General features: G+C 39.4%; 1 protein-coding gene across 2 annotated transcripts; it reads right to left on the reverse strand.

Annotated features, from left to right (window-relative positions):
- Positions 1-982: 982 nt before the first annotated feature.
- LOC117297434 (G-protein coupled receptor-associated protein LMBRD2B-like) lies at positions 983-22,629 on the reverse strand. Of its 2 annotated transcripts, none has more exons than XM_033780468.1 (13): positions 22,538-22,629; positions 19,104-19,740; positions 13,020-13,264; positions 11,844-12,011; positions 10,797-11,007; positions 10,092-10,241; positions 9,461-9,609; positions 8,253-8,502; positions 7,369-7,502; positions 6,394-6,502; positions 5,269-5,473; positions 4,074-4,250; positions 983-2,607 (listed from the first exon to the last, which is right to left on the reverse strand). In XM_033780468.1, the coding sequence occupies exons 2-13, from the start codon at positions 19,275-19,277 to the stop codon at positions 2,369-2,371; spliced, it is 2,211 nt and encodes a 736-aa protein (XP_033636359.1). In that variant the 5' UTR covers positions 19,278-19,740; positions 22,538-22,629; the 3' UTR covers positions 983-2,368. The 2 variants fall into 2 exon arrangements, with proteins under 2 accessions (XP_033636359.1, XP_033636360.1); XM_033780469.1 differs by lacking the exon at positions 22,538-22,629 and adding an exon at positions 21,400-21,424.
- Positions 22,630-22,637: the final 8 nt, after the last annotated feature.

The following is a 22,637-nucleotide window of genomic DNA, read 5'->3' on the forward strand; positions in this document are numbered from 1 at the left end:
CTCATGCGGACAGATACTACTGGTTGGTAATCTCAACAGACCCGTTGCCTAAAGCCCGGTTCATACTTCCTGCGAATGCGAATGCGAAGCGAATCTTGACGTCACAAATTCGCAACAAACAATTCGCAGCAGTTGCCCTCTGCTCTACTCCCTCGCGAATAATCGCTGCGAAAGGAGGGTGTGACGTCAAATTCACGTCAAATTCGCTTCGCATTCGCGTTCGCATGAAGTATGAACCTGGCTTAACGCGAAACGCTACAGGGTGCTGAAGCCACACAAACAGCTATCATCCAATGATTTGCCTTCCTCAGCCTTAGTAAGGCCGCTTTTTGTCCTCAGAGAGGCCGCTTTTTTGCCTCAGTGAGAGCACTTTTTGAGCGTTGACGACCTATGCAAGATGTCCATTGAGTCGAGGATTAGGCAAACGTACCAACGAGGCCCCATAAAAACTGTGACATTGCCCGGTTCACACTTTACATGAAAGCAAATGCAAAACAAGTTTTGGTGATGGCATAATCACGATAATCATGTGGCTGTTTTTCAAATTGTGACACAAAAAAATTCACCTCGCTTTCACGTGAAATTTACACATTTCAATTTTCTTGGGAAAAGTCTATAGCCTTTCATCACAGAGGGTAAAATTTTATGAATGTCACGAACTTTACTACGTGAAAACTTGGAATTACCTCTAAAATAGATGATGTGCGTGAAGAAGCGATATCGTTATGAATATCAGTCTGTAAAGAGGGCGGGGGGGGGGACCACGGGAATCCATAGTCCAATCAATTACATTTTCCACAATATCAACATATTGCACAATTATTTGTTAAGTATGACCAAAATGCAAAGCTACAGATATTAATCTAGTGCTACATTTATCCACATCAATGCATTTCTTGCAGGCCAACAATTTGTTTTGTTTAATTCATTTTGGTGAGTTACGCCAATATAAAAAAAATTATTTTTTACAACGAAAAAACACACAAACTTACTACAAAAAAAATTGATTTCGATTTTTTTTTATAGTTTTGTTTCATGTCTTTCTGTTTTTTTGTTCCTCTAAATAAATACTACATTAGTTTGTAGAACATCAAACAAAACAAATACTGATATTCAATGTATGAGTTAATATATTATATTATATAACAAACTCCCACTTTTAGAAGCAGTAAGTACAGAGCATAGAGCTATATAAGAACTTCTATAGCTCTATGGTACAGAGACTCTGATAAAACACAAAATAGACCGCCCTCTTCAGTTTAACCGGGAAAGTTCATTCTCTCTACAAGCATTCCACTCAAAATAATTATCACACTCACAACTCAACATGGATAGTTTTGCACCTTCCAAAAAGCTGGCATAAAAACATTCACCGACCCCAGAAATGCCAAACTATCTTACATGATAAACACAGCAGAGAAATAAGACCATGCCGCTTCAACTGCAAGGCAGGCAAAGTCAACCTTTTCCCCGGTTAAGTTGATACTTTTCGAAACAAGCCACTCCTAGGTAAACTTTGGATAGTGCACTGTATTGTGAACCACCCATAATGGAAAGTCTAAGTACATGTCTATCTTACTTGAGATGTCACCTCTTTGATAAAGCGATATCTTTTATTTAGCCCTTTTTGGCACCAAGACTTTTAGTTATCTTCAAAACAGACCCTTTCAATATACAGGACTTCAAACATAGGGAGGGTGCGTAGGCTGGAGTGAATATTTGTGCTTGTAACCAATAACTGTTTCGGTTGAACTTGCCATTGGTTGATTACCCGCCCTTGCCCGTTATGGGTTAACAGTTATTGGTTACGACCCTGAATTGCACCCAGGCGTCTAAGCAATTGTTTTCAAAAATGGTCGCCAGAAACATAGAATTGTCTCACCTAGAATCTTGCTTATCCTGCTGCTAAAAAGTCGTCAGAACATCAACTTTTCAAACACCATCTCTCTCCAGGAATACATAAAAGTCTCATCGAACAACTTCCATTTCCTGTAAAAAAAACTTCTTCTTATAAAAAGTCATCAGAATTTCAACTTTTCCGATATCCCTCTCAAGGAATACAGAAAAGACTCATTGAGTAACGTCCTTATCCTATACGAAACCCATCGCATAAAGTTGTCAGAACATCAACCTTTCGCACATCCAGAAATACTGAAAAGTCTCAACGAACAACTTCCTTTTCCTATACAAAACCAGCCATCGGTTTCACCAAACTCTTTCTAACTTCGGATTAATCTTAGGACTTAGGACAAGTTAAGTAACCATAGACGATAGGGCACATTAAACACATCCTAACTTGAGATAGGATTAATCCTAGCGTTTCGTAAAAATGGCTGCTGCCTCTCAAAGTCATCCAAACATCAACTTCTCACACATCGTCAAAGATCCCTTTTGCACTCTGCTGCGACTTCCCCAGCCCACTACTCCGACCCATGGTGTTATCCGACGAGTACCCGCCGCTGTGCCGTCCACTGGACTTCCTTCTGCTGCTGTAGGCCGGCACGGCGTCGGTGAACTCGGCTGCACTCTCTTCGTTATAGTCAATGGGTTCGCTGTCGCGGAGTAACTCCACGCGAGAATCTTCAGGCTCTCGTCTGCTGTATTTTGCTGTGAGGAAAATTAATTAATAATCAAATTAAAAATACATTATTATTTAAAAAATGTCAGCTTTTGAGTAACTTTAACTGTATATACAGTGATTAGACTGAAACTAATAATTTATTTTTAACTAAATAATAATAATAAAAAGCATTTATATAGCGCAAAAATCCACCTAAAAAAATGCTCAAGGAACTTTGCAGATTAAAAGAAGTAAGACAAGCAGTCAATAAACAGACTGAAATATATAAAACAACTGGAAACATAAATAGGAATTAAATGAACCCCTAAAAAAAAACCATGAAACTACTTCACTGAAACTTTCCTCAGAATGAGGAAAATAAGAAGAATTGTTAACCTAACACTGTAAAACACTACAAGAATGTAGACAAGCATAAAATATTGAGTAAAAAGTGTTTAAAGAAAACGAGTAATTAAATAATTAAATAAAAGGAATTTTATTTGTTATTCAGACAGCATCAACTGCTATCCCTAAGAGCCCTGTTTACAAACAGTAAAATAGTAAAATACAGAGCAATATAAAAGAAAAAACACTGTTACAAGGTTAAATGAAAACAAACAAGATTATCATGATTTGGGATTGAATAAAGAAAAATTGACTAGAGTGGGATTTGGACCAATGACCTCTGGATAAACGTGCGTGTGTTGCAGGGAAATCTGTCTGTCGGAGAGTCTGTCCACCATGTGGGAAATTAACAGGGGCTGGAGGTGGATAGTTGAAAAGAGGGCGCTATCAAAAGAGGTTTATGCACAGTTCGGTGGGGGGGGGGGGGGGAGACAGAATCTCCTGCCACACCGACACTCTACCAACTGAGCTATCTAGCACTACGTTGGTGGTCTCCATATCATTTCAAATTAACAAAGTCAGTTTCCCTTGTGGTTTATTATCTGAAAATGTAAAAACACATCACACAAGCAGAGCGCATACAAAATAAAACAGAAACAAAACAATGAGATCTCTACACACACCGTACATGCATGAAAGACTACATACACCATTGTAATGCAGTTAAGCAAAATAGAGGCAACTATATAAAACACATTTAAAACAACATAGAATTAAACAGAAGCCAGCAACTGTCAAAATCACAAGATTCAGGATAACCAATACACACATAAAAATCAGGAACAAAACTTCAAAATCATTAAACTTCAATTAATGAATAGGAAAGTACATAAACAAAATCAACACAAAAAGATTGGAAAGCATGAATGTAACAAAGTTATTGGTTGGAACTAACCATCACGAAAAGAATGTGGTGATACAAAGAAACTAAAAAAATACAACAGTTTGTCAAAAAATTTAAACTTTTTAAGTCCCTGTTCTCTTTTTCTGTATTTAATTCTGAACTTAAAATACCAAGGCAAAATGACAATATCATGACATTTTTATATAATATAAATTGAAAACGTCACACGCAAATTGAAATAAAAGTAAGGCAGCCGTTACTTACCCTTTGTGCTGAAAGACCCAGTGCTGGTCCGGCTGGTGTCACTGTCGCTGCCCCTGGGCTTGCTACCGAAGCGAGATCCGCTGACCGGCCCCGAGCCGTTCTCTCGAGTTGGGAACTGTTCCCGGAAGTTTTTCCTTCTCGCGTCCCCGTCAATTTGCCGCTGACGGTTTCTTCTCTCTGCGTTTGAGATGAAGAGAACCGTTAGAGTCAGATGTTTGAAAGGAAGGTATTTTAATACCGTGTGTAGGTGTGCAGCATGCTTGTGAACAAACTTGTCGGTCAACTTTTTGGGCGCAATGCTTTTGTAAATGCAAGCACAGGACTGTATAACCAGGGCCCAATTTCATAAAGCCTGTAAGCACAAAAACCTTGCTGAGCACAGAAGAAACCTTGCTTGCCAGTAACAGGTTACCAGCCAACATTCCACAAAGTTAAGATTGTACTTTCTGCTGAACTGATGTACTTTCTGCTGAACAGCTCTATGAAATTGGGCCCTGTCTTGGTGATAGAAAAACTCAATGGCCAAGCAGATCAGGGCCCTATGTCATGGCTTTGCCTATAGACAATGTGACCTCTGACGTCACTCGAAAACCATAACAAGATTCGCGCTCATACCGCCGGGCAAAACCTTTGTCTTTTGGCAGCCAGCTAGAAAGTGTGTGCAATCTTACCATGACTACGCGTCTTTTTGCCCGGTGAAACATGACCTATACAGTGTTTTGTCAACAGAGGGCCGTTTGAATGTAAACATGGGTCACATCGTCTATAGTACACAAATAATCGGCGCTTACGGAAGTAGGGAATTTTGCACTTTTTTGCTTGTGCGCGTGCATACTCCTTGCTTAGTCATTCTTAACTTACACAGCTAGCGCACAGAAAGCACACTTATTAAAGCACACAGAGAAAGGCCAGTGTAATACAGGGACAGAGCCTTTTCAAATATAGAGCCAAGTCTCTAAAATTCACTTCCTGAAGTCCTCAGACAAATGCACAACATCACCCTCTTCCAGCAGAAACTTAAAACACACTTGTTCATGCTTGCTTTCCCTACAATACTTTATCTCAACTTCTACTACACCGGCACCTTTGAATGGTTTACAGGAAAGTGCGCCTCACAGTGCTGTGTTATTATTAATATTATTAGACAGAAAAAGCTGGCCACAAACCATTTTCCGCAAAAGGTAAAAGAACGAACCTCGTTTGACAAGCTGCTGTCCTTCACTCATAAGATCGGTGGTCATGTCTTCATCTCCGACGAACTGCTGGAAACCAAGGAATGATAAGCAGCGACTGCCGAGATGGAAGTAGGTTGCAATGCAGAGAAGGACGACGGTGATTGGGTAGTAGATATAGAACCCAGCCTCCATGAACGGTAAGACGTCAATGTGACGTCCCATTATCTGTTAATTGTTGGACAATAATAATAATAATAGTGTCCACTGCCTTTAATTATTGTAAATTGTTGTAAATCATGTGCAATTTGGCCTGTTGGCCACGAAATGTGATTCCAATAAAATGAAATGAAATGAAAGGATAGTAACAGCAATCAAAGATTCATTCACAGGTTTAACTCTCAGTATCATTCACAAGCGAGTTGAGAACCATTAAACTGTGCGTCGCTTGCAATCAGTCCGAAATGCTGTTGCAAGATTAGAATCTTACAACAGGTAAAAAACTGTCCTCTCATATCACTCTCATCCAACACAATCTACACATTAGTTTCAGCATTCGGAACAAGATCAACCTCCCGACTTTCGAAGCACTTCATGGTTCAGTCTCTCCCTACCTTCAAACGTGCTTTTGAATCGGGCAGCATGCTGCTTGTTCCTGGACTTGCCATGACACTTATGGCAATAGGGCCTTTTCTGACATTTGATGTGCATGAAACTTCAAGCAACTTTTGCCAACGTGTGAAAATGTTGGCTTTAAAAAAGAAATACGCTAAATTTTTTCCCTGGTAATTAAAAAAGAAAAATGCAAATTGATGGGTACGGGATAAGGCGCAAACATAGGGTGCGTTCGTTTAGCTTCCCTGGGTCGACCCCGGTCTGCCCCGGTACGTTCGAATAGCTTTGACGGGGCTCACCCAGGTCAGCCCCCAGTGCCCTGCTTGTGGAGTGGGTCACTTGGGGGTGACCTGAGGTTCATGCCGTCACCGCGAGAGGGCGAGTGTGATCGTTCGATTAGCTCTTGTCAGGGGCTCACCCGAGTGAGAACTGCGGGGTCGATCCAGGGAAGCTTATCGAACGCACCCATAGTGTCACCCCTGGAATGATTTATTTGAATGAACTCCAGAATGAAAAGATGCAGTTTGACTTACCGATGTGTAAGACGTCTCAATCATGTCTTGTTTGCCGGTTACGTGACCATCGAGATGGATCAGCCCCAAGAAGTTCAGGCAGAGTGATGGGGTCAGACGGCACAACATCCTGGGAAAAAGAAAATAAAGAGATTGCGATATTAAGTTTGAACATTTTGGACTCTCCAATTTTAGAAGTTGACCAACCGTTTTACAACCATTCAGTTGCACATGTTGTGATGGTGGCACAACTGTGCAGAAAACAATCAACTTTTAAAGGAACACGTTGCCTTGGATTGGTCAAGTTGGTCTTTGAAAAGCGTTTGTAACCATTTGTTATAAAATGCATATGGGTAGAAAGATATTGTAAAAGTAGAATACAATGATCAACACAAACATGCCTCGAAATTGCACGGTTTTCCTTTTACCTCGTCGACTAACACGGTCGGCCATTTATGGGAGGATAAATGGCCGACCGTGTTAGTATAAGGAAAACCACGCAATTTCGAGGCAAATTTGTGTGGATCATTGCATTCTACTTTAAAAACATCTTTCCAACCATATGCATTTAAATATAACAAACGGTTACAAACGCTTTTCAAAGACCAACTCGACCGATCCAAGGCAACGTGTTCCTTTAACTATACATGATATCATATTGCAGGCTGGCATAACTTATCTTTCGTTCAAAACCACAGTGGATGATAGTAAATGGTCAGACAGTAGGAGGGTTAACTGTATGCTATGTAGATGCATTTATCAAATGCTATCGTGACGCAAGTACAAGTTGAAGTTGATCAATGATAATGAAGAATCAAAAAATTCTGAGTTCAAATAAAAATCTTAAATTTCTCAGCCCTGATTTATAGCATGGGACATGCAGCACGTCCGTCATTATGCCTGTCGCAAGTTGAAGTTGATCAGTGATAATGATGACAATGAAAGATCTAAATTCAAATAAAATTCCTTTATTTCTCATCCCTGACTTATACTTACATGCCACAGAAGAGGAGACTGTTCTCATCCGTCTGATGATGAGGAGCCAAGTAGTAATAGTTGAACACACGCACCTTGAAGACGGTGTAGTAAGAACACCAGCAGAGGTACGCAATGATGATGCACGACAAGATCTGATGGGCAGAGAGATTCAAGATTAATTTAATTTTGTTTCGTCTCCAAACGATGACTAGAGCAAGCTAGTCGAAACATAGAGACAAATTAAAAACTTACTCTGTGACAGTGAAGTTAATAACGCAAATTCCCCTTAAACCACTAAAGCTAGTAGTCCCGGCCAATTTTTTACCTTCCGCCCAGGTAGTAGTTAAAATGCAGGACAGTTCTTTTCAGAACTGAAAGGTCACAATGTGAAATTTTATAAAATTTGAAAATTTGAAAAATATGTTTCCATAGCCTTGGAAAGGTCACATTGTGAAATGATCACCGTGTGAACACAGTGTGATCTCAGTGTATTTTCTGTGTGAACCAACCATGTTTAAATCACACATCATTCACACGGTTTTCATAGTCTTGTAGTGGTCACAATGTGAAATGGTCACCAATTATCACACTGTGACCATTTTACATTGTGACCACTACCACACTATGAAAACTGTGTGAATGGTGTGTGATTTGAACATAGTTGGTCCACACAGGAAACACACTAAGATCACACTGTGTTCACACAGTGACCATTTCACATCGGCTAGGGACCGAATATACAAACCACTCAGAATAACTCAAACATTACAAAATCTCACTTGTTCGCTTTGTCTCATAAAATCATTCTTATCAATCACCACCAGATTTGATTTTCTGGTGCGAGGAGCGTCATTTGGTGCTATATAAACGTACTTTGTCTAATAATCTCTAATAATACAAACCTCAATACAGAGATAATTGTAGTCATTGACAGCGGCGTTGATGACGATAGCAAAGAGTGAGAGCTCCGGGTCGATGCTGAAGAATGTGACCTCAGACCAAACGACGACCAATGAGAACATTAACAGGAGGATTGAGATAACCTTCAACATCGTTGGCATCAACCAGACGTACCAATACCACTCCACTGATGGGGAGCACACGTAGCTAGCCACAAAGGAATAGTTGGGGTCGAACGAATGCTTGAATTGTCTGGAGAGAGACAGAGGTTGAAATTTTGAAAGTTATTATGACTTTTTGGAACCCTTTGAATAATAATAATAATTGTGGCTTCTTATATAGCGCACATGTCCGTCACTCAGTGACGCTCCTGGCGCTGTAACATACAGTATTTCCTGCAAGATGTGGGACTACGTTTTTGAATTATGAGACCTAATTCTGATAGCACAATGTAATGTTTTACAAGGTGCTGTGGCGCAATGTTCCAGTCCCATTAATGTTCCAGTCCCATTAATGTTGATATAATGTACAATCAAACTAACCCATGAAAATTTTATTTCAAAAGATGGTCGGGTTTTTGAGATATTACCGTAATTTCAGAGTGAATATGTTCACATAGGAAGAATATTCCCTTGTAGGAATCTGATAATCTTAGAAGCAATACAAGTAAGGTTTGCCTTATAGGAATCTGATAATCTTAGAAGCAATACAAGTAAGGTTTGCCTTATAGGAATCTGATAATCTTAGAAGCAATACAAGTAAGGTTTGACTTATAGGAATCTGATAATCTTAGAAGCAGTACAAGTAAGGTTTGCCTTATAGGAATCTGATAATCTTAGAAGCAATACAAGTAAGGTTTGCCTTATAGGAATCTGATAATCTTAGAAGCAATACAAGTAAGGTTTGCTCAAAGGAGCTGAGGCACAGACAAAATAAATAAGGCATTGTGGTAGGCCTCCTCAAAGAAATGACCTTTAATAAAGTGCTTTTACAGAAATGTGTATTAAAATACAAACTGAGTCTAGGCACTGTGCAAACTCGGTGGTCTAGCAAAGCAAAGGTGGTGGGTTTAAAACCCATCTGAGTGACTTGCCTTTCGTTTTCACAGAACTCAGGAAAACCACCGAGAATAAAGTGCTTAAACCACATCGCTGTAAGGGTAGAAACAATTTATATAAACTCTGCATGTTTCCCAGTCCTCTCGTCTCACCTTGTAAGGTTTGCTTCATTCTTCTGCACATCTTCAAGATGGAGTGCTTTCTTCATCAAGACGTCCCACTGAGCGTCCGTCCTCTTCTTGGCCTGAGAGGCAAAGATCAGCTTCCTGTGGAGGCGGACTAACTCCTTCTCAGACGGTATCTGTGGATGAGATAATACTACTCACTAGTTTATATGAAAAGGTGAAAAAATATAAAAGACTTTATAAAATAACATACCCTTTGGACCATCATTATTGTTTGTTGTTTCAGGAAAAAGACTTCACAGCCTGCATTGTAGGACGTTATTTTTTTGGTAAAGAAAAAAATAGCCACTGAAAGAATGTTGCAAGTGGTAAGGCCCCTCCAAAAAAGTTTTGTTTCCAGTTACCTGACTGACCCTAAATTTACGTCGCGACCCTAAACTTTGACATTATTCAGCTTGAAACAAATATGCTGCTGCCTGTTTCTCTCTCCAGTCTTTGAATAAATGATCGGCCTGAAAAAGTTGAAATTGGTTTCTTTTAAATCGGAAATCTAGGTAATTCTGGAAAAGTGGCATTTCTGAGTGAGTGGCTTTGGCCAATGGCTGTAGCCTCATTTTTGTCCTTCCAGCCAAGAGTCAGGCACAGAGCCCAGTCATACCTGAGGCCTGTTATCCGAGTAGTCTTTAAAATCGTCAAGATGTTTAGACAGCGACTCTTGAAAGTTATCAGGACACTTGCTGATGATGGTGTTAACGTGTCGACGGACAGGGTTGTTATATCGGACAGCGTCGGATGCCCTACGAATATCCTGTCAACAGAAAAATCAACAATGAGAGTCACTGCTGACAAAAAACCTGAAACTGGGATCCAGATCTTAAGAGGTACATTGAAATGATGGCATGTCCACCTTTTGATTTCACCTGGGGCCAATTTCAAAGAGCTGCTTAAGCAAAAAAATTGCTATAGCACGAAAATAGCTTGCTTATTTTACACATGTTACTGGCAAAAATTTCATGCCATATACGTTGCTTATGACTGGTATTTAGCTGTTGTTTACTTAGCATAACAATTGAGTGGAGTCTTAGCCGGTAATCTGATTTTACTAAGCAAGTTTTTTTTGGGTTAAGCAAAATTTTTTGCTTAAGCAGCTCTATGAAATTGGGCCCTGGAGTAAAAGATTCAAAGGAGCACCTGGCGATCATCACACTTGTCAATCTCTTAGTTCTGAGGGTGCTGGTCAGAAGATGTACAACCTAATACTGCCAGATAAGCCAGGGATCAAATGTTTTCAACTTGAAAGTTCATTATCTTCTCCTAGTGAGTAGCTTCAATAAATCAAATCAAATTTAAGACTTTGTTTTACCTCCAGAAGATCTTCCAATTCTTCGGTGGCCTCGGATCTCTCCAGACTGAGCTTCGCAATCTGGAAGTAGGTGAAGTTTAAGAGGTAGCCCTTCCTGGACTGGGCCCAGAAGTGGCGTGGGACCTCCACCAGGCCGTAGCCTAAGAGTAACACCAAGAGAAAGAGACCCCATGTGTTGCTCGCTGTGATGCCTATCACTTGGAGTTTGGACCTGTGCGGAAAGACAGCATGGTGATCGTCAACTTGTTGCTTTGATTAAAGGCACTGGACACTATTGGTAATTACTTATTACTAAAAACTTACTTGGTAACGAGCAATGGAGAGCTGTTAAAACAGTGTGAAAAATGGCTTCCTCTGAAGTAAGTTTTTGAGAAAGAGGTAATTTCTCACTCAAATATTGAAAAGACAAGGCCATAAGGCAACTGAAAGCACACACATTATGCAACAAGTGTGTTTTTCCTTTTATTATTCTCTTGCAAGTTCAGTGAGGACCAATATGAGTCAAAATTTTGCACAGATTTGTTATTTTATGCGTATGTTGAGATACAATAAGTGAGAACACTGGTCTTTGACAATTACCAAACGTGTCTAGTGCCTTTAAGAATACACAAGAGAGCCTTCTCACCGACATCAAATTTCTACAGTTATGCAAGGAGATCTACAATGCTGGAGTACTAACTAGCATTTAGAATATATGCATGTAGTGCTACCCAGAGTTGGGTTTTGTAGCACATTATGCACTAGCAATGAGTGTACCTGACAGCATGTAAGTACTCCAGCGTAGCGAACAATAAATCAGTGACATCATCTCATTTCAAGCTGCTTTCTCAACCGACCGAATCATAAGATTAGCCTTGATTGCGTTACATATTTGGGGGCACAGGCTGGAGCTGAGATGGTTTAAGGAATGATTTAAGGCCCAGTGACCAGGGGTAATAGTTTTGAAGCACCATGACGTCACTGCGTGACGGACCTGAGCGCTATATAAGAAGCCATTATTATTATTATTGAATTTCTCACAAAGCACTACTAAGATAGTTTCCTTACCCGTCTAACTGCAGATTTGGATTAGCAGCCACATAGATGAGTAGCACTCCGAATATGAGCAGGTAGCTCCCGTACCAAATGGCATTCTCTATGAACGCTGATTTGAGTTTACCGCTGATGGTGAAGTCACCGGCGTTTGCGTAGGATTTCATGAGAGGCATGATGATCCTGAAAATTGAAACAATTGGGTTAGAATTGCTGGAAAATCACACATTATGTTTAGTGGTTTACATCTATGGCATGCTGTGACTGAGCGGTAAACTGCACTGGACTAATTAAGCCAGACCTGATACTTCACAGAGGTACCGAAGGCGATTGCCTCCATGCCCCCTGGTCATTGCCTTGGTGCCCTTGAAATGCTCCAGTAGGAATTTACAATTTTCTCATAGGGTGCCATACCAAGAAGAAAATGCCTTGGTGCCCTTGCTCTTTTTCAAAAATGAAGCACAGGCATGTCAAGCCCTGGTGTTTCTGATCAGCAGAGTGTGGGTTCGAGACCCAGTCTTGACATTTGTGTCCTTTTAAAAGAAAAACGCTTCAGCATTATTGCCTTGTCCTTTGGATGGGACGTAAAGTCGTTAAATCCCATGCGTTGTGTAAAGCATGTAAAAGAACTCAGATACAATTGGCGCTAAGAGAGGGGCTTTGCCCTGGGCCCAATTTCTTAAAGCTGTTAAGGAACAAATACTGCTTGACAAATTTCTTTGCTAAGCAGGCAAACATTGAGTTGGGCACCATTCACCAGCAAAGAGAGGGGGGCATTTACCCTGGGCCCAATTTCATGAAGCTGTTTAGCAGGAAATACTGCTTGACAAATTTCTTTACTAAGCAGGCAAACATTGAGTTGGGCACCATTCACCAGCTAAGAGAGGGGGGCATTTACCCTGGGCCCAATTTCATGAAGCTGTTTAGCAGGAAATACTGCTTGACAAATTTCTTTGCTAAGCAGGCAATTATTGAGTTGGGCACCAGTCACAACAATATAAACTTAATGTAATTATGGCTGGTAACCTGTAACTGTTAGGCAATAATGTTCTGTGCTTGGCAAGCTGATGTGCTTACTTACAGGCTTCATGAAATTGGGCCCAAGCATTTCTGGCAGTGACTGTCAAACGCTGTGGGCATTTAATGCCCCAATGTGACTGAAATTGCAATAAGAATTCCACAAAATCTCACCACGTCAGGAGGAATGTTGTCCAATACACGATCAGCCAAATATCCGGTAGGATGTCCTCTGGAATGTAACTCCACGGCTTCTCGCAGACTTTGATCGTCGCGTCTCTAGCAACTCGCGAGGGGGAAGAGGAGCCGTTAGTTGTGGAGGTATTAAGGATCTTTGTGGTGACTGAATCCAATAATGACAATTCTTGTGTGGTGGCCATTTTATGCATACTTTCTTCCACGCATTGTTTGTAAAACGTCTGTGAAGGGAAAACAAAAAATAAACTCAAGTGACAACATAATTATTGATAAATCTGGAATACAATTCCAATATTTACTTTTAACAACATTTGTAGTATGGAACTAAAACTTTCACATTTACATCTACAAAGGCCTGTTTTGCTTCATGGAAGCATTGCAGGCAATTGGGTGATCTCCATGGGGCCAACTTCATAACACATGTAAGCAGACTTTTTAACTTACGGAGTGGCCTTTAGCAATTTTTATTTCACCAACTGCACTGCAGTAAACATAAAAGCAAGCTAGGCATACTTACTGTATTTGTTGTTACACCATGGAATAAGGAAGGGCACCACAGTGGCAAATTGTTTTAGTTTTAGGAACACCATGAAAAAAGTAAGGGACCATGGCAAAAAGCAAGAGGCACCATGGCAAAAGGCAAGATGCAAATTAGAACAAAAGCTTCTCATAGGGGCACGATAGAAAAAGGAAAGGGTATCACAGAAAAAAGCAAGGGGCACCATGGAACAAAGCTTCTTATCAAGGGCACCTTAGGAACGAAAAACCACCATGGCAACTACATGTACATGTTCTGTTGGATTGCATACTTGATTAAACTACAAGATGTACGCTGATTTTCACTGTCCTATTTTCATTCCGTTGGTGACAATCTGTGCTGGATCAAACATCTGCCTTGTGAGGAACAGTAATTAGCACCCTCAGGGCACACTGTACTACATACAATATGCAAACATAGTGACAAGACAAACCCTCGCTGTTTGAATAACGTGTCCTAGATGCAGTCGGGTAGATAATGCCAGACAAGTTCTTACATGGTTCTATACACAAGACACGCACATGCTGGAGGCAGCTACATTTATTATTCATTAGCAACATGGGCATTCAAGTATTGCTCTAGAAACCCACTAGAAACAAGTTCTAAAGAACAGGATTGGTAAAAAGAAGAGGGGAAAAAATGAAGTAGTTTCATCAGCAATTCTCCAGAGAAATGTGAAAGATTCAGGCAAACCCCTATTTTAATGAGATTTTGGTTTGCACACGGTTTTGTTTGATTTTCTAGGTTTTTTTGCTTCATTTGGCATCAGATTTGTAAATAAACTTAAAAACTGAAGAAGTTATTATTTTTATACAATGATTTTTATTCTGACAAAACAGATAAAATTATTAGCGGTAAGACAATTTATCAAACCACAATTTTTTTAAACAGGCCTACTCCTTATGGCCCAAAACAGCATAAATTTATTATTTCACATTAATTTGCCAGCTTTTTGTTCACAGGTCCATATTACATACAAAATAGAAGCTTTTTCAACACTGGAACTAGCCAGCTGGACCACTTGGAGATAATTTGAATTGGCCTTCTGAAGTTTTAATTTTCCCCCCAAATTGGGCTATGCATCTACAAAGTGAAAAATGAAATCACTCTTTCAAAGACCACCAATGTATTTGACATCAGCCTTTAAGATCAACACGTGGCTGTGTGATGTGCCGTTAGGCTATTCACTTTCTAGCTCTTAGGGATGTACATTGAGGGCAACCAATCTGTCATCTCAAACACATTGGACAGTTCAAGTCTTTCTGGATGGTGAACCCCCTTTTTTAAATGTCACCAGAATCATAAAAAATATTGTTGGGGTGGAAAATACTTGTTAGCATTTCACAACAGATGCTATCTTCCAAAAACCACTGTCTCGTTGTAATCACCTTAAAAGCAGTGGACACTTTTGGTAATTACTCAAAACCTCACTTGGTAACGAGTAATGGGGAGAGGTTGATGGTATAAAACATTGTGAGAAACGGCTCCCTCTGAAGAGGCGTAGTTTTCAAGTAATTTTCCACGAATTTGATTTCGAGACCTCAAGTTTAGAATTTGAGGTCTCGAAATCAAGCATCTGAAAGCACACAACTTCGTGTGCCAATGATGTTTTTTTCTTTCATAGTTATCTCGCAACTCCGACGACCAATCGAGCTCAAATTTTCACAGGTTTGTTATTTTATGCATGTTGAAATACACACGTGAGAAGACCAATGAGGAAAAAGAGGGACTTAAGATTGCAAATGTTTATCGGACGGTCAGAGGCAAATGGCACTCTCGACTTCGCCTCCTGTGGCATTTGCCCCCCTCTGGTGTACAAATCACCAAGGACCCCATCACAGCGTGCAATAATTATATACTGATAACTTCCCCATTTGTTATAATTTCTGTCACATCAAGCATCATGACTCAAGTCTGCCCAGAAAGGAGCCATCTCGACTTTCTGGAGGGATTCATGCAATGTCCATCTTAAAATTGTGATTAGAGTTTGCAGTGTATGTACATGTAAGAGCAGAGTAGAGATGAACAGTCCTAGACCCTGTGGCAATGACTGGTGCACTGCAATCAAAGTGCACAGGGCAATATGAGTGCAGTTCTCTTTGAGCGAAAGTTCATTTGCCAATGTCAGTTCAAACACCTGAGGAGCAGTTTGTGTTTAACCTTTCCTTGTGGTCTGTATGAAGGAATGATTTTGTCTGGCAGCAATTTTGCATAGCGAAATAATTAGACTGGGCCAGATGTTCCTTCGCACACTGAATGCTAATCAGTTTGCTCGTGGTAACGATTCTGTGATGTTGTCATATATCCGTAGCCTTTATTTAGATTTAGATTTTTTCTATTTTTAATAATGCTCGTAATATTTAAAAAAAAATATTTTTTCAAATTTTGATGTTGTTTGTAGCTGCTGGGCACCTCTGAAAAACAGTATTTAACTGAGAGGTCGGAAAAGCTGAAATAAAAATAAATAAATAATTCATTCAATGGAATATGTCGCATCTGGCACATTTTGTGTAGCATTTTACTTAATAGATCTATGCAGGCAAAAATTGTTCACTGTGTCGGACAAGCTCTGTCTGAAAATTATGCTGGGAAAAGGACCCATATTTATAAGCACCCTTCAAGAAGCTGAGTGATGTCCTATGAAAGCAAGCAATCTAGTGATTGTTGAAAAGACAAACTAACCAGTCGGTTGAATTGTGATTGACTATTAGTTAAGGGTAAACCCCTTAAAGGCAGTGGACACTATTAGTAATTGTCAAAGACTAGCCTTCGCAGTTGGTGTATCTCAATATATGCATAAAATAACAAATCGCTCATCGAAGTCATGGAAGTTGGGAAATAATAATGAAAGAAAAAATCACCCTTGTCACACAAAGTTGTGTGCTTTCATATGCTTGATTTCGAGACCTCAAGTTCTAAACTTGAGGTCTCGAAATCAAATTCGTTGAAAATTACTTCTTTCTCGAAAACTACTCCACTTCAGAGGGAGCTGTTTCTCACAATGTTTTATACTACCAACCTCTCCTCATTACTTGTTACCAAGTTAGGTTTTATGCTAATAAATATTTTGAGTAATTACCAATAGTGTCCACCGCCTTTAATGATATTCACAATTTCACAATTACAAGTAAAGGGGTCATTAAATTTTGTAAGTGGATTTGAATGCAAATTGTACAACAAATTATTGTACCGACAAAATAATTAAAGCCTCTAAACTTAAAAAATTCTATATAAATAATGGTCACACACGATTTAAAATCTCAAGGGTCTTTCTCAAAATCCCTGCTGTTCCCAAAAGTGCTGCCTTATTATTATTATTATTATTAATATTATTGAAGGCGAGAATTCAATTCTCCACATTCATCTGGGGAAACCAGACAAGAAAACTCCTTCTAAAATACAGTATTAATGTATGAAAACGTTTTCATACCCTGGTGCACTTGAATGAATTAAAGGGAAGGTACACTATTGGTAATTGTCAAAGACCAGTCTTCTCACTTGGTGTATCTCAAAATATGCATAAAGTAACAAACCTGTGAAAATTTCAGCTCAGTTGGAATTGGTCGTCGAAGTTGCGTGATAATAATGAAAGAAAAAACACCCTTGTCAAACGAAGTTGTGTGCGTTTAGATGGTTGATTTCGAGACCTCAAATTCTAAATCTGAGGTCTCAAAATCAAATTCTGAGGAAAATTGCTTCTTTCTCGAAAACTACATTACTTCAGAGGGAGCCGTTTCTCACAATGTTTTATATTATCAACCTCTCCCCATTACTCATTACAAGTAAGGTTTAATGCTAATAATTATTTTGAGTAATTACCAATAGTGTCCACTGCCTCTAAAGGTGAGAATGCAATTCTCCACATTCATCAGGGGACAACAGACAAGAAAACTCCTTTAAAAATACAGTTTATAAAAAATGGCAGTGTATAAAATGTTTTCATACCCAGGTGCACTTGAATGAATTAAGCGAGAACAGTGCGAATGAACCTACCCATAGGCACTGAATTAAAATCCACAAATCCTCTAATTCAAGCTAGCAAACGACTAATGATAGCGTGTTTGGGGGATTTTACAATGTGGCTCTACTCTCGTTATTCATTTTGTGATGTGGTATTCCTGAATATATCAGACCTCAGTGCTCTGCCTAACTTAATTGATTTCCATGTCCGAGTTGCCGCATAAAAAATGCTCGAGGGATAATATTGTCTGGGTCTGAAATTGTTTGGAAATTGTGTTCAGGAGCAAATTAGGGAATTTTGAAAAGTGGGTCATGAGTGTGTACTTTTCAAGCCAAGTAGGTCCCTCAACGCTATACTACATATTATATTACCCATGATGTTCATCGGGCTCTTAACTTTCCTAAACCCATTTGAATTCCTACGGTGTATTACAGTAGACCTGGAATTACACAGTTCTAAGCCAGAGAGGCCATGGTCCTGTTGCCTCTGATCCTGGCCTTGGTGTCCTTTAAAAAAATTCTCATCGACTTTAAGGTTTTCAAATGGATGCGCCCTGTGGAAAATGAAAATGGCCTTGCCCTCTCAGAAATGAAAAGTTGCGTGTGCCTTTAGAGTAAGGGTTACACTTCTTACAGTATGTTTTGGACAGTCAGACTTTTTAGGTCCTGAGTTTACTGGCCTACATGTAGCGTTTTTTTAAAATAAAATCACTGGCCACTGGCCTGTGGTCCAGTGTAAAATCAAACCCTGCTTTGCGATGCACCTTTTCAAGCCAAGTATGTCCCTGACCATCCCTCAAGAAAGGGACACGTTGCCTTGGATCGAGGGAGTTGGTCATTGAAAAGCAATTGAAACTTCTATGATGGTTGAAAAGTTGTTTTAAGAGTAGAATATAATGATCCACACAAATATGCCTCGAAGTTGCATGGTTTTCCTTTTATTTTGCAAGCTACATGTACCACGGTCCACCATTTTGTAGAGTAAAAAATTTGACTCCACAAAATGGTGTGCCATGTTAGTTCACGACTTATAAGGAAAACCGTGCAATTTCCAGGCACATTTGTGTGCATCATTTTCTACTTTTAAAACACCTTTTCCAACCATGCATTTCATAACATTTCAAAGCATGTTGCCTTGTCTTAAAAGATTGGGGGGACATCGAAAGTCGTAACATTTCTTCAGCGCCCCGGGAAATTTTTTAGGCCTTAGTTGCTCTCTGGTGCAATCTAGGGACTCTGAAGGGTTAGGTGCCCCCCTCTCAGATGTTGGAATTTAAGGCCTATTTCAAGTTATGATGCACCATTTTAGATGCTGCATACATGTACATGTATGTGGGGCAATTGTAGGCCAATAACAGGCATAATTAATGAAACAGAACATAAAGCCTTTAAATGTGAGCATAACCTTTTTGTTGAACAGCATCTTCAGGTGTGGATCTATGACACCAACTTTAGGGGGCAAATCTGTCAAGAGTGAGCATGCAAATGTGACGCCTCTACGGCAGTGGATTTCTTGGGAGAAAAAGGGGTAGTGAGATTAAGATTTAAGTGATCATACGAACCGTTGAGACATCCAATGGTATCATGAAGATGATGATGAAGGAAAAATACCAGGATACAAATGTGGTCACGGTAACCAATATATGCTGCTTCCTCCAGTCGCCATATTGGTGGAGCAGAAAAGCGGATAGAAGAAACACACATGTGATCTCGCCAATTAGTGGTCCGACACTCATGGTGGAGATTGGGAGGCTTCCAGTTCAAACGACCAACAAAAAGTGATTTGTAAAAGTTTATAAATTATACATTTTGGATGGACCTATCAGTGGTTTGTCATTTTACAGCAGATAAGTCGTAAAATATCTGTTAGAGCTTTTGAGCTGTTTATCATCAGTTTGTCGTCATCTCTAGCGAATCTTCAAATACTCAACAACAGTTTTTCAAAATTGTCTGGTATTTTTTTTAGATTTAAGAAACGTTCCTCACTGGATGCTTACTGTATTCGAGTTTGTTGGGAGATAAACTATTCACAGAATAAGTTCACTGAAATCAATTCCTTTGGTACAACTTTTAAAGCCATCATGAGAAGATCTAAATTTGAAAAGAGTTAAGTATCATCTTTCACTTTCAATCAATCCAACTGTTTTGAACTGGCGTTAGATTGGTCGACAAGAAGAGACAAAAGAACCTTGCAGAATTCTGTAATAAGAAAAAAATGAGAGAAAATTTGTTAACAGTTATTGTCCAGGGTAGTTTTTTTTTAAGGGTAAAGGTATCCTTGAAGTACATTGCGGTAGCAACATGCAGCCAATCAAAATTTCTTCAACAAAAGTAATTTTTATCAAAGTATGACTCATTTAGGCCATGGAGGAAGGAAAATACATTCCCGAATCGTGTTCAAACATGTAATGATTTTATTTAAGCTCCAACGTTTTTTTAATTTTTAGTTGAGATGCAATAATCCTAAAGCTCCACCTTCCGGACATTTGCAGACCGGAGGGATACAAGACAACCCATCCAAGCAGTAACAAATCAAATGTGGACTCCATAAATTGAAATTTTAAATATTTTATTACAAATAATTTATTTTGTTCCTTTTTGTAAGTGGGTCATTCCGTGTCAAATCACCCAATGGGTTAAACCCTACCCTCTTCAAATTTGATCAAATTTGGTTTATGGGGTAATCCTGGCTCAACAAGCTGAAATTTTAAATTTCAGCTCCATCCGATAAACGGTTTTCGCGCTACGGCAAGCTCTTTCTCAGTGATTTCGGGCAAAATGCGGCTGACCTCTGATATTCAAACGACCATTAATCGGTAACCTTTAGGTCAAATTGGTTGAAATTGATGTCTTTGGAAAGGAAATTGCGTAAGCTTTCCAAATCTGCCTTTACTTTTTTTGTAGGAACATGTCTCGGTATTATAACCTTTTGACCTCTACTTTGACCTTGTGGATCGCGTGATCCGGCAATAAACTTCGGCGAAAATTTACCCCCATATGTTTTCTCCACAATATAAAAAATTTGTAATATAATATTTTTGGCTTGCCTTTCAAGCTCCACTCAAAGTTGCCCTTCTTGCCTATTCCGATGCAAAGTACATGTACATTACATACATGTCCATACGTAACGGTATGTACATATCAAGCAAGGCTATGGTCCCCAAGCAAAATCATGATATTATACGTAAGTGAACAAGTATGTAATGTAGTTTGCATAGGAATAGGCAAGTAGGGCAACTATGAGTGGTGGAGCTTGAAGGCAAGCCAACATTATTACATCTCTAATTTTTTTATATTGTGGAGAAAACATATCGGGGTAAATTTTCACCGAAGTTCATCGCTGGATCATGCGATCCACAAGGTCAAATTCAAGGTCAAAAGGTTATCATACCTAAACGTGTTCCTACAAAAAAAGTAGGCAGATTTAGAAAGCAAATGCAATTAGCTTTCCAAAGACACAAATTTCAACCAATTTGACCCAATGGTTACTGATTCATGGTTGTTTGAATATCGGCAGTCAGGCGCATTTCGACCGAAATCACTGAAAAAGAGCATGCCGTAACGCGAAAACCGTTTATCGGATGGAGCTGAAATTTGAACCTTGAGCTTGTTGAGCCACGATTATCCCATAAACCAAATTTGAGCAAATTTGAAGAGGGTAGGGTTTAAAATTGCTTTCTTGGGGGGTGATTTGACACGGAATGACCCAAGTGCACCAACCAAGCTTAATGTTTATTAATTAAAAATTTATTAAACTTTTAAAGGCACTGGACCAGTTGGTTATTGTCAAAGACCAGCCTTCTCACTTTTTTAGTAAGTGTATCTCAATACAATGCATAAAATATTATTCATAAATACCTCAGACAATTTCGCTATTCCTTTTGGTGGAGAGCGCGTCACGTGGGGGTGTTTAAACCTTTGATAATGACCAGTGTTTATAACCGGTTGTGAGCAGATACTCTGCGCTAGTCTTGGTGCAAGACGTTTCTTGTTACGGGCGATGCGGGCGCTGTCGGTGAGTTGGCCGCGCTGTGTGTGAAAGGAAAACGAGAAAGTGTTGCACCAAGACTATATGCGCATGAACCATAAACTGTCGGAAATAGGCATCTCAGATGAAACAATGCAACACACGGACATCGTACATATAGAGTTCAAGCACGTCAGAAACAGAGTTTCTTACTATATTTATACGCCTTTTTAACCACAAAGGCATTTATGAATGGGAATAAAAGAGTAGTGACCCGTTCATTAACGGCTGTTTAAAACCTTGCAGGGTCGTTGCAGTGTGATAAAGGCCCTCGCCTTCTTATCACACGGCAACAACCCTACCTGTTTTAAACGGCCGTGAAAGACCTCGTCGCTACCCCTTTATTCCCTTATTATAAACAAACCTGTGAAAATTTTGTATAAATTTGTCGTCGAGCTTGCGAGAGAATCATATAAATAAGAAAAAACACCCTTGAAATGAATGAATCAACTTGATAAGTATGGGCTTTCGGCTGGGATAACTTTCCGTATTGCGCCACCACTTTTTCACTCATTTTTACAAAAAGGGATATCTCATTGAGGTAAATTAGATACTCTATTGTATTTTATTTCATATCGAATGAAAAAGTGGTGGCGCCGTACGGAAACTTTTCCTTCAGCTGCCTTATTTCTTCCTCCATGCTTGAACTCGAGACCTCTGAGCTGAGGTGAGCATGCTGAGGAGAGTGAGAACCTGACAACGTGGAGCCTATCTACATGATCTATGGATGGGCTGTTCAGCAGTGATATTGACATAGACACATGACTAGATCATATCAGTCATCTCGCACACTGTAAATTATTTTTTATTTACAAATAAAAACATTCAATAATTACTGTTTCCCATCTCAAAAATAATTTCCAATCAAAACATGGCGTTGGAGAAACATTGCTGAACAAACAATAATTCATATTTGGTAAAAAATAATGTTTTAAATGGAGTAAAAACATGGTAAATGTGGCTACTTACCGTATGTTTCTTGCCACACAATCACTCAAAATCAGCCACATATATTATCATGAATATTCATTATGTAGGGTCAAAGTTGAAAGATCAAAAGATTATAGTC

Source organism: Asterias rubens, chromosome 12 (assembly GCF_902459465.1).
Source record: "Asterias rubens chromosome 12, eAstRub1.3, whole genome shotgun sequence".
Lineage (NCBI taxonomy): Eukaryota > Metazoa > Echinodermata > Asteroidea > Forcipulatida > Asteriidae > Asterias > Asterias rubens.